General features: G+C 39.1%; 1 protein-coding gene across 1 annotated transcript in view; it reads right to left on the bottom strand.

The window, feature by feature from the left end:
• The window catches only part of LOC124407763 (mitogen-activated protein kinase kinase kinase YODA-like), a 37,871-nt gene extending 25,374 nt beyond the window's left edge, over nt 1-12,497 (bottom strand). Inside the window, exon 1 of the mRNA XM_046884261.1 lies at nt 12,060-12,497. Within this exon, the coding sequence (XP_046740217.1) occupies nt 12,060-12,093 (34 nt within the window). The 5' untranslated portion in view covers nt 12,094-12,497. The remainder of the gene's footprint in view (nt 1-12,059) is intronic.
• Nucleotides 12,498-13,165: the final 668 nt, after the last annotated feature.

Raw genomic sequence — 13,165 nt, 5'->3', positions numbered from 1 at the left:
CAGTTTGATTGGCTGATCCAGTTAAGTTTGGACTTCGTGTATGGCTCGGTGAGTATAATGCTGATCGAGTGCAGTCGGATCGTGAAATTGTCTTACTTTTACATCAATTTGCCTAATGACCGTGGTCTGATTTCCAAAGTAAGCAAAGAAAAAAGCAATCTAATAACAGGAAGTTTCTTTGCGATACCCAGTTTTATGCATCGAGGGATTAACTGTGTAGTTTCAGTGTCTGGAGAGTAAACCCAATTTTGAACATAAGTAGGAAAAGGTAATGGAGTTGAAACTTGGAAGGTTGAAGAAATTATTTGATACGCATGAATTTCTTAACGCGAGACGCAAAAAGAGGCATAAAATATTACGAGGAGTATATTAGCTGGACTTCTTGCTAACTAAAGTTTGTAAATTTGACGCAAGATATCAGAATTTCTCACTTTTCTTCCAGAAAATGATGGGAGTTGAAAACTCCACAATAACAATGTAATCTGCTTACTTCATTAGGAACATCCACTTCTCCACATCAAAGAATCGTCGATAATGAATGAAAGATGAGAAAATCATATACACGGATATTATATATGCTATTAGAATTAGCTCGTCGCGGTTTTTCATCATTTCCTTTCGTCGTGAGGCGTGCGAGTTTCGAATTCGAAATAAACACTTCAACTCGGTAATTGACACGTTAAAATATGCAACACCGAGTGAACATCGAGCTCCACTAATTGGGATCAGCCGACGCGACGCCACGACGTTACTCTATTATGCATGCAGCCAGTCGAATGTCAGACTTTCGTTGTCTAGTATTTCCATTACCGCAAACGGATGGATCGTGTCATAATCTGAGCCCGGAATCAGCCGTGCGAATTTCGGTGAAACCTAAAGCTGAGCGGATTCACGCGACGCAAGTTTGGATATCGAGTTACGTTCTGGTTCTCTATTTCAAATAATACAACGCATGGTGAGCGAAACAAATGGAAATTAGCTAGAGTGAGTGGATCCGGTGTATGGATACTGTCTGTATTAAGTTTCGTCTGGAAGCAACGTGTTTCTCTTTTTTCTCTCTGTTTTTTACTCATTCTTAACTGAAAAAGTTGTTGTAAATACTAAGAAAAGGATCCCCGTTGAAGGATATCTCTTAAATCCAATTTTAAAAAGTCTCCCTCCGAACTCGATGTTTTCCCATTTAGGTTACACGGTGTCAGCTGAATATTCAAGTTGTAAATCGATAGTTTTACCAGTAAAGACGTTTAAAGGTAAACGTTTGCGTTAAAAGACATATCTTATGAGCCGGTAAAGTTACGGCAGACCCTGTCCTTTAGACATTTTTTCAGAGAATTCAAGCTTCTGCTGTCAAGTCAACGCTTTAGCTATTAAACGTCTTCAGGAAGAATTTTCAAGTTGAATTGCCTTTCGAACAGAGACTTGTGATTGCTCTCAACAGATATTTTTCTAGATAATTTCATTCCGCACAACAGAATCTCAGGGTCAAGTCAAGATCATAAAATGCACGTGAGTGGTAACGATTTAGAAAAAAAATGACACGCTCTCCTTGTCATTGGAGGGAAATGTTTAAATTGGAGTTAAGCGATATCCTTACGCGCTGATTCTTTTCTTGCCATTTGCAAGAAATTTTTTCAACGGTGGCGAAAAGAAATTTTGCTTTCAAATGAAACACCAGCTCGTCAATGTATACCCACTTTACAGAACCTGTAACAAATTTCCACGATCCAATTGTTAAATTGTTAACAAGTAGGCATGGGCCACTAGCAACTTAGCATATGTAGGGCTCGCGCAACTAATCGCGAAACTAAACGTAGTACATCCGTTTTAAAGAGGGTCACATCCCCTCGTAAATGTACGTATCAACGCGTTTATTCTTACGCTCTCCATTGTCTAAAGCAGTGCAGGCAGCAACATTGAGCAGCGCGGCGCTTGATAAGTGTTAAACGATGTGTCTAATGAGACAATTCGTACGGACCTTCCTGTTCATAACATTCTACGCCCGGTGAAACGATGCAAATCTTCAGACAATTCCACGTTTACGGCTCGCTCAACTCCGTTTCACAGAATGTGTGAAATACGTGGCAGCTGAATTTTAGCATCGAATGAAATCCGACTCATTTTGTTCGTAATTACATCGATACGACGGTATTACATGAAAACGTTCCTTCAAATATGTTCGCAATATCTATCTCTCGCCCAGGAACGAGCTAGTAAAACACGAAATTCCCAAACTCATCTACTGTCTCCGGATGCAAAATGGCGGCTACACCGGCGCCCTTGAGATGGATATAACTTTTGCGCTACTCAATGACTCGGTGCTAAATTCAGGCAGTAATTTTTTGCCATTCGTCTCCAGCAATGTGATTTTTTCCGCAATTTTTCTCGGCTCGAATAAAAAATTACGATCGTCTGAATTTCCGAAGTGTAAGTGATCGTGAAACGTGACCGTAACAACGTGTTTTCCATGTTGCCGATGCTTTATACGACAAGGAACACGGGTTTTCATGTACCTGTAGTATTGTCGAAATGTGACAAAATATCTTTACACGTTTTTTTATTTCTCACGACTCTGGGATGTTTTCATACACATACAGTTATCGGTGTCCACGTAGTGTTTATACGAACGTACCAACATCATGATATGAAATCTAAGGAAAAGCTCTTCTAGTTCTCAAGGTAATACACGTACAGACGACCATGAACGTGACGGCATGCATCTTTATACCCGAAGTTTGAATATTTGACTTATCGTATCCTGACAATATCTTTCCTCCTCCACTTCAGACACCATTCAATTCTCCTGTTCTCCACATTTTTATACCTATCTCGGAGCCGAGGGTCACACATGGAGGAAGCATATCTTCTCACCGACCTGTAAATATATTCAACTCGCCTTGAAACTTCGATCATATAACGAGGCGATCACCCCAAAGCAGCGGGAGTTGACTGCCAAAGAGAGTAAAATGCTTTTTCGTTCAAGATCCACGACGGATTTGTCATGGTCGTATATTTTGTCTGTAGAAAAATAGAAAAATGAAACTAATAAAAATGCTCCTTCGAGTGGAAGGAGACGAGAAGGGAATTGAATCGAGAAACAAGATCAACGCTAAAGGAACGTCGAATGGACGGGGCTGATAAGTGGAACGAATGATCCTGAAAACGAACTGAAGAAAAACACAGGTGGCTGACTAAAGTTCCTGATTAGGTAATCGATTCCGATCCGTTGCGTTCCGGACGAATCCTCATTGACTCGGTTTAATTGGAGAACAGAATCTTGGCGCAGTCGATAAAGGGTACCTACACTCAATAATGTATCGCTGGAAAATTAGAAAATGGCTTTGTGCCGTGTAACACAGCTTTTGCGGAAACGTAATAAGCGCGTGGTCCGTTTGAATTAGAGTCTGATCCTATTAGTGGGACTCCGCGCTTAGAGGTAAGGTATACTCCTTATTTCGGCGAAGATCCTTGCAGAAGATCCATACCTGCGTGGCCTGAGCACTCAACCTCGGGGTTCCCGGTAATTCGAGAAATGCGATCTCTTCCAAACGGAATCTAATTTCGCGCACGGTGAAATCAGAAAGCTCGCTGCTTCTCCGGATATGCGTCGACCACAAGAGGCTCAGCATAATGTGTTCCCAAAAACTTTTGGATGCATGTCACCGACAAGATGATGATACGGACCCTCAAAGATTCTCACGGTCTTCGCATCGCGGCCTTCGATGTGATCGCGATGGATTTGATCCACGTCGCTTCGGCCTTGATCTCTGCAGATAAGAATTTCATCTCTAAAATGTCTGTGTGTGTCTGTGCGTGTGTGTTATACGCCGAATGTCGCAGGTCACAAATTCGTGACCGTTCACGTCGACGTGTATGGACGACAAATACTGCGCCATTTAACATCGACGACAGGCCCAAGTGTCAAATGTCATCGGTCCAGTTCGTTCCGTCGTTTTAACTGACAATCGCAGGCGCGACAAGCCGATCAAATCTGTCCTCTTGGCTTCTCTCGAATTGGAATATATATATATAATGTTTGACTGGATGTGTGAAGGGTCTAGTCGTCGAGTGAATTGAAGGGGTAATATATTACAGATGATCTCGGGATTCGCGTCAGATTTGATTTTTTCACGCTCTTGTGAGACACAAAAAAAAAAAAAAAAAAAACATAGAATATAATCGCGTTATCTCCGATATATTCATGGAACGATGTATTCTCGTCGTTTCTCTACACTTCCACATGATAATCCAGGTCTCCCGATTCCTCGGTCGCCTACTTCGAATTCCAAATACCCGCTCACAGTTTACTATACTTTCTATTTCCTACGCGGTTATATTTATACTTCATAGTTTACGCTTTCCAGCGACAGTGATGGATGCCTTGTTTTGTTTGGCTGCATTGTCAATCAACCGCATCATCCTATTTTCAGTTTAACTCATTGTCAGTGACACTTGAGTCCATTTTACTGTCACTCGCACACCGCGTCAATAGGCACCTATATTTCGTTTTATTTAACCATATATCGGTAATCGTGATCGCAGGAATCGATGATTGACGTCACATTAAATTGGTAAAATAGTTTGTATAACAGAAGTAGGTGCTCTTACCGTTCCCGAAGCATCAGTAATCGTGAAGACAGTTGTGAAACTTGGAGGACCACAAAAACGTCACTCCTTCGTAATTTCTGTACTCATACATTGGCGTAAATGGCGATCGATGGATCGCACCGAGTTTAGGAGGTCCGAACCTCCGTGATTATTCGGTTCAAGATGAAGCGTTCATTTGCGCAAAAAGGAGTCACTCACTCAACCATCTGTCCGTTCGTTTCGCGGCCTTCGGGATATAAGCCTGCGGGTTTCTCGATCGAGGAAGCCGAATTCTGAAACTTAGAGTTAAGCAGACACGAAGATACACCCGAAGACAGGCGGAGAAGATGATCTCGACAATCGGACCAACCAGGGTGTAACAGTTATTGCTGTAGGTACGTAAAGTGCTTTATTGATGAAAGTCGTGATCGTGGCTGCGGCGTCGCAAGCGCGGTGATTTAAGACTTTGGTCGGAATCGGATATTGGCCCGTCGTGCAAATCAATTAGTCCTCATCTAACGGAGTGAGAGAGAAAGAGAGAGGAGAGTAGAGAGTAGAGAGAAGCGAGAAATCGCCCTCGACGTCCCCCACGGAATTCATCTTCCCGAATTAACCTTCGACCTGTCGTTCGCTGTGTGTAATAGTGTAAGTTGAGTCATTAAGACGCCACGAAGTTTCGAGTCCAAGTCCATATAGTCGGGTCTGGCAAGCGAAATCGCGCTGCTGGCAGCTACTCTAAGACGAGAGATAAGAAAAATATATACTCTCTGGCTTGTAGTGGGTGCCATTAGGTCTATTTATAATGAGAAAATTTCCACCCACATAACGTAACATACATACTCACCTGAGCGAGGTTTATAGAGGCGAAGGAATCATTCCGTGGGCGAAAATTACACAAGAAAGAAAGAGAGAGAAAAAAAAAATCCGAATCTTCGCTCGGCTTTTATCAACAAACGGGTTGTAAACACTTTTTACACGTGTGTTAATGAAAATACAACATTTAGTATCAGCCTGTAAATTGTTTACAGGGGAAATGAGGAAGCTCTGAACTAGGTCAGGTTAAGGGAACATTTTTTTCCCGACCAGCTTCCTTTGATTCACAATCACGGTAACTTTGACCGTAAAAAGAAACTCAATAGCGAGTCTGGTTGTGGGTTAAAACATGGAGAAAGGTGGCTGATACGTATGAGAGAAAAAATAAGGAAAAGGAAACGGAACTGCTGACAGAGCATATATGATCAAGTTAACCGGGGCAATACAGAGCGAAATCCAAGTCGAAATATCGGAGCTTATTTATCGTGAATCGCATTGCTATAACCAGCACTCTACCAATATCTGAAATATCGAATTGGCTTTTCTCTGTTCCGCATATACAGAGGAGCGGGGCAAAGCGATCGGCATCGACCGACTTGATACGATTGCCAGAGATTCTCTTAAATTTGATTTTCTTGCTATTCACTGCTTGTTTTCGTTCTAGAAATGCGATAAAAACTTGTACGACGACGGACAGAGATGACGAGGGTCAATAAAGTTTTAATCAGCGCTCTGGTTCAGTCCAGACAATGGCTGCGAACTGCGAACCGAGAAAAGAAATAAAGAAAACGTATACGTGGTCAAAAATAAGATAAGAAAAAAAAAAGGAGAAGAAGAAGAAGAAAAAAAAAGAGAATATTAAAAAATTTTTAACCACTATGAAACAGTGTGTGCACAATATAATTATACAACGTATAAACATAGGCTGTTTCGTTACTTATGCGAAAATTTCTGCCATGGCACAACACAAAAAGCTCTAAAATTATCATGCTCGAGGGCGCGGAGAGAAACAGAGAAAACTGATCCCTGAACAATATATTCAATTCTGTAGAAAATTTCTCTGGCCAAAACACCGCGGCAACAATAATTTACTGTAAAATTATGTGAACAAGTATATGTATACGTATATACCAGGTGTATAATTATAACGAATGTATATCTCGGTTGTATTACAAGGAACCTCTGGACGCGGGTAAGAGAATCTGATATAATTTTGAAATACGCATTATTAGATAGTGAATTACTTGCGTTAAAAATCAAAGTTTTCGTTCTGAACTGTAAACAAAATATTTGCAAAGTATGAAGTATACTTAGAAATGGGTATAAGACAAACAAGAATATTACATTCTTCGATCCAAAGGTCGTTCGTTTCTTTCAGAATATTCCAAGTCCGGTTCGTTATTGAAGGATGATTGATTCTCGTATCGCATCGTATCGAACTGGATCAACATCGGCAGCTTCTAACAATCGAAACGAAAACGCACGCAGATGCGATGATATGGCCGCGTTGCGTAATGGTAATGGAGTGTTTAGCGGGTGGGAAATGACTCGGAGTTAATTCCCTCGGCGGTGACACAAGAGCCGACAATGTAACCGATGGATGCCCCCGAGGCGAAATCCACCTGCCATGCCGGCAGGTTGACTATACACTCGCAGAGTGTTGTAGAAAGTACATATTAAGGAGTGTACTGCCATCTCAAATATTTCGCAAGGCGTACAGCAAGAATCCGTCATTACAAAATTATACCTAATATAAAAACCATTATCAATAATTATATGCAGCTTCTTGGATGGAATTTTTTAGTCACTCTTGATATATTTCAGTCTGTAAAATTCGAGACAATCTGTACGGTGAAAAATAAAAAACGAACACCTGCCGACTTGATCGGCAAATATCAACAACGAATTTGCAAGGCACGGCAGGACTGATGGTAAGATTAACTTCGTGATACAATAATTGCAACGTCGATCAGGGACGAGGAGAGAAAAACATTTAACCATAACAAGAATCGATTATAGATGCTCGGTGGACCCACGCTTCTTATTATTATACGACAAGAGGAAAGTAAGGATGAAGAGCTTCGGCTTTTTTATTTTTTAACACATAAATTTTATCGCTCAAACTCAGTCATCTCTGCATGCGACGTAGCTGCGTAATATGAATAAATACTGGAATTTTTGCACGGATGCTGCAAATGCTTACATATATATGCATGTTGTATATATGTATAGATGTTTTGTATATATCTTGAATCGGCCCAAAGAGACAAGGTGAAGTGTTCGAGTCGATCATCCGACAAATTCTTATACACCTGTTGCACTGCACCAACGACGAGAAAAACATCTGACCGAAATAAATCCGCTTCTGCGTTATATTCAAGATATTTCAGAGTGTTAATTGATATTATAAATTATCGGACGCAGAAATTATTTGATCGAATTCGCGTTTGTCTTGATAAAAAATTAGATACATCCTACATGAAATGTTGAAGGAATAAATGTATGAATCAGTGAGTCGGAATAAATTTATAGCCGATTCTCGCTCCTCTTTTCACGACACGTAAACGTGATATTCGTGTTTAAGAATTTTACACGTAGGTATTGAGCTGCGATCATTCGAGTCAGCCATAAATTTATTTCACGTATAGAGCTATTATTGTCAAGAGAACATCATCTGCACACACATGCTATATCGTATCGGGTTTTAAAGTTGCGTAACGAGTGTTCTTCGCAGTCCGGCAGTTTTTTCTTCATTCTATTTTCTTTTCTTCTTTTTTCTTATTTATTCAATCATTCGCCATCTTTGAGATGATTGTTAAAAAGTCTGTCGTCACAAAAACGTTGAAAATTAATAACTGAATTGAAATGTTGTTGATTAGTTTTCGCGCTCTCTTTCTCTCGATATTTTCTAAATAACAAATTATATCTCGGATTTTCGATACTATACGTTTACAACTTCGATTGAAACCCTGGATCTTTCATAATGATTACTAATTAAGAGTATTAATACCTGCATTGAAATTCAATAAGTCAATATGTTTTTCCTCCTCTCCTCCCCTGCGGCGATATGATATATTTATATTTATACGACAGCCTTTTTGTTGCACATACATGCACGAGCCTCGTTGCTTTTTACGCGCATATGGGACACAGTTATCGTCCACATCCCGTGTTGGAACAAAGAAACGAGAATTGAATCTGGACGCGGAGATATCAGGCAACGCAAAAACGCAGTACGACCTGACCTTGTGCTTTGGCAAAAAGTAAGATGAAAAATGTGGGGAAAAAAGAGAAATTTAAAAATAAAAATAATATAAAATAATTATGCCGTTGCTCCGGGGAGATTGTTTTAAAAATTTATTCTCGCCCGCCCAAATTGCTCACAAAGCTTTATGTAATTACACCTCGGCACATCCTCAATTCCATCGAGTCTTCGTCAACGTGTATGAATTTGGATAAACTCGAATCGCGGTACGTTCTTCAGGTGGAATAAACATGCTAGAAGATCTCGGTCGATGCATTTTTAAGTAAGAGAATATTTTTATTCTTTATTCTTCTAAGTCAGAACTGCAAAATATTTATGTAGGCTAGCTTCACTGTTGAAAATTATTCTGAAATTACGATATCAGATTGCAAATTTAGAAATTAAGTGTAGCGACGTTAATTAATATGTATTTGCATTAAATTTATGGTAAAAATATTTGATTTTACTAAAATTTATAATAAAAACACGTAAAAGTAATTATAATTTACTCAACTGTATAGTAAATTTATCGCAATTTATAAGTTGAATAATCAGCGAAGGTATGGTGCATTCACTATTCCGTAACCGAATAAAATTTCGAATACAGCGTAGGAAGTTTAAGGACAAGTAAGAAAAGCTGGACAACATCTTTCGAAAAATTTCAAACCATCACTGACGATCAGCCAAAATTGTGATGCTAATGAAATAATTAGGCGCACGCGTTAATGAAATAGTTGCGACAGCTGAGCGTCGTTGACATTTGAATTATTAGATCAGAGGTTGAAATATTGAGCAACAAATTTCGCCCAGTATTTCATGCAGTGTAAATAATAAACAAGAACTCTGCAAGACACTGATGTCTGCAAGTTGAATAATATAATCTCTGTATTATGTGATCGCCGAGGGGCGTTATAAGGCTGGAAGATTATTATAGATGAGCTGGCAGAAAATCTATCTACCAAGTATAATAATTCAAAGGTCTTACAGAGATGTGCTTAAGATCGATCTGTCACTTGACCTTTGAAATATACGCATAAGAAAATGTAAGCAAATACATCGTCTCCGTGTAAGTCTGCCGGCAAGCGAAGTTCATTACGATTAACTGCCATCATCGTACTATTGAGTATCTTCTTCTTTTTTCTTCATTTTGATTCTCAGACAAAATTATACCGTCTACGATTCGACTTCGTCTTTGCTGAATAGGGAATTAAAGTTACAAGGTATTCGTATTATGCGTATACTAATTGTAAGTATATCGTGTATCGATCGAAGCCTCGTGACCAGTTAAGTGATTTCTGGTTTTGAACTTGGATAAACATTTTATGACGAAAATAATAATAACGTAGGTTAATCGCTGTTCGATGTTCCGTCGATCTGATCGCTACATCGGTAAGGAAATACACGGAACGACGAATCTGACGCTTCTACGTACGAGATAATGTATAGTCCTAGACCCCGAGTGCTTTTAGCATAGGAAACCTTGCGATATCGGTCCTACAATTAGTGTCACGATACCGGAGTCAGACCCCTGAGTGTGCTATACACTTGCGTTGTAAGTGAATTGGAATGGACTATAGATAACAATGACCGAGTTCAAGGAATAACAATTAAGAAAGACAATGCAGATGTCGGATAATGTAAAGCTGTGTAATATAATGTTGCAGACCTTTGCTTGTGCCGCATGTACAATTGGAAAAAGTTTTCATTTTTTTCTTTTTTTTTATTATATTTTGTTTTTATTATTATACTAGCAATAATGCTGTGTTTCCGATTATAGTCGATTAACCCGTCGGTTGAATAAAAAATTAATAACAGACAGTGGCTATTAATTGATTGACCGATGAAAGCAATTAACTCATTGTAACAAAAAAATATTAATTATTATATTACGCAATAACGGTCGAAATAAGCCACGTATTTCTGAGCCTGCAGAATGATGCGGTTATTGTGATGACTGAAATTTGTTTAAACTCGGCGCGTTGAACAACTTTTGAAGAAGTATAAATAATTATTGATATGGGAAAAGAACTGAGAAAAATGGGAAAAAATATTATCACGTATTGTCGGTACTTTTATACTCAATGAATAACCGGTTGCTAGAGAGTCGGGCGATGCAATTCTATTTTTCTCACCGATGTCTGCCTTCTATACAGGTTCGAGTATGTAAATATGCCGTCGACATATTATGGTAAGGTATGCGGAGTGAAAAACAATTCTCTCAAAGGCATTCCCTGCACAGATGTAACACCTGTACGTAAGAAGTTCACGCAGATAGCTAATTGAGGTGGTAATAAAAAACGCAAATTCCCATGAGAAACAAATTCGTATTACATACACACACATACACGGGTGAGAAAAAATCTATACGTACGTTTATAAAGTTTTTATTCCTTATTATGCAGACAGCAATTACCCGCTACATTAGTTTTTTTCCACAAGTTTCCTTCTTTTTTTCGTTTCATTTCTTTCTTTTTGCACGCGAAACTGAATACGATATATATAGAGTGAGCTGTTAGATTGCGTAAAATAGAAGAAAATATGTATAATCGAAGGAAAATTGCATCCGAATTACTTTTGGCGAGTTAAATTGGGCCGGGGGGGGGGGGGAGGGGGGAAGCAGAATTGAAATTGCCACCGTAATATCAAATCGGAGTGTTATACCTTATTCGGAGGGACGTTGATGAGTCTGCAGATAGTTGAAACATGTGTTAATACCGTGAATCGACAGGCCGAAAAATAGAAAGGACAAACATATTCATTACCGGTTATGCTCGAGCCGTGCAACAACAACGTTAAAGCGCGCGGTAATGATTATCGAGTTAAAGAGGTTGTGGGATGGCCAAATTGATGCTGTTTATGGATTTTATTATGAGATGATCGTTCGATGAGTGTTTATCAAATGATTGAATTCGTAAGCGGTGGAGATCTGATTAAAAAAAAAAAACAAGAAAACTAAAGCTTAGATATCAAAGCCCGTTTTACTCCAAGGTGGGTAATTTTATTCGGAACACTATTTTCCAAAAATTCATTGAAGAGCGTTATATTTTGTTACTGAGAGCGTTGGATATTTCCTTTCATCAAATTGTAATGACTCTTGAAAAATAAAAGGAACACTTGCTTCAGTAAATTCGTATAAAACGGTCTACTGAATAAAACGAGTGAAATTTAACGAGTCAATCAGATTTCTAAACAATTTGATGCTATCCGAAAGGATCCAGTGATGTCTAAGGTTTTGTTTACAAAGCCGTTATTTTCTATTCTTGTTCCTTCAATAAAATCTTAATTATAGCTTACGATATATGGCAACTCGATAAATGTACTAAACGTAGTAAATTTATCAAGATTCAGGGATTCCTGCCGATCAATCTTATAAAATCAATCCACATAATGGATGGATTAATTGTGCATCATAAATTACCTTCGACAGCCGTCATATTGTCTCCGAGTTTCATCTCTGGTGCATCTGGGTCTTCGGACCCTTGGGACTCGTTCCGCGTCTGACGATATCGGGTTTCTTCCACTCGCGAGGAGCGACACTCACAAGTCGGATGACGGATATGGAGATGGTGGAAAGAGTCCGGAAATAGGGGGAGGAGAGTGCTTTTCTGTATCAGTGGTGCGTATCAACTGTCAGTCGGCCGAGTTGAGAAAAAGGGTGAAACTTGGCGCTCGCTGTTCGTTGTTGGTAAGCGTGTAAGCAGGTGACTGCTTCCTTTTTCTCTTCGCATCCGGTTCCGGCTTTTTCTTCGCTTTGTATCCCACCGACGGCTTTTATCATCGAATCGGTCAGAGTCTCGTTACGACGACGAAAGTCGAAAGCTCAATTTTTGTACTATATCTATCGTTTTTTTTTTTTTATCTTTAATAATATTATATATTTGAAAAGTTATAATTTTTTAGTCATCTTACGTCGATTAAAGCCACTCTCAACATTATTACAGATATTTATCACTTTTGTGGGCGTTGTTTTGTTTGGTTTTTTTCTTACGTTTCTTTATCATTTTTATTATTACTTATTTGTTTACACACGCAGGCATAATATCTTGAGCACTATAAAGTTTAGAATTTTGATAGCTCGTTGACGTTCGATTAATGGACTAAAATTTATATATGCCACTGTTTATTGTACAAACCTAGAACTCTATTCTTTTTTTACCGATCATTCATATTACATCTCGTGCCCGAATCTGATGAGGATAAATCGACGTAGAATTTATGGACACTGTGCGCTTCTCGATACGAACTTTCATTTGTATCATCTGAAAAACGCAGCGTTCGATTAATCTTCCCGAAGAAAAAGGTAGAGCCAACCTTCTACATACGATCTGAGATCTAATTACACCAATCACAACAGATTTCGCGTGTCTTCGTGATCAACTACCCTACTTTCAAACCCCCTCAAACTGAAATTGAGTTAAACAACCGATAGACAACGACTAGACGTTAAAACTGGCTGCATGGCGAAACGCGGTCGGTTTTTCTGCCTTGGTTGAATGAAAACCAACCACGCGATTTGGCCAGACT

Source organism: Diprion similis, chromosome 6, assembly GCF_021155765.1.
Source record: "Diprion similis isolate iyDipSimi1 chromosome 6, iyDipSimi1.1, whole genome shotgun sequence".
NCBI lineage: Eukaryota > Metazoa > Arthropoda > Insecta > Hymenoptera > Diprionidae > Diprion > Diprion similis.
This window is presented reverse-complemented; position numbering and strand designations above follow the sequence as displayed.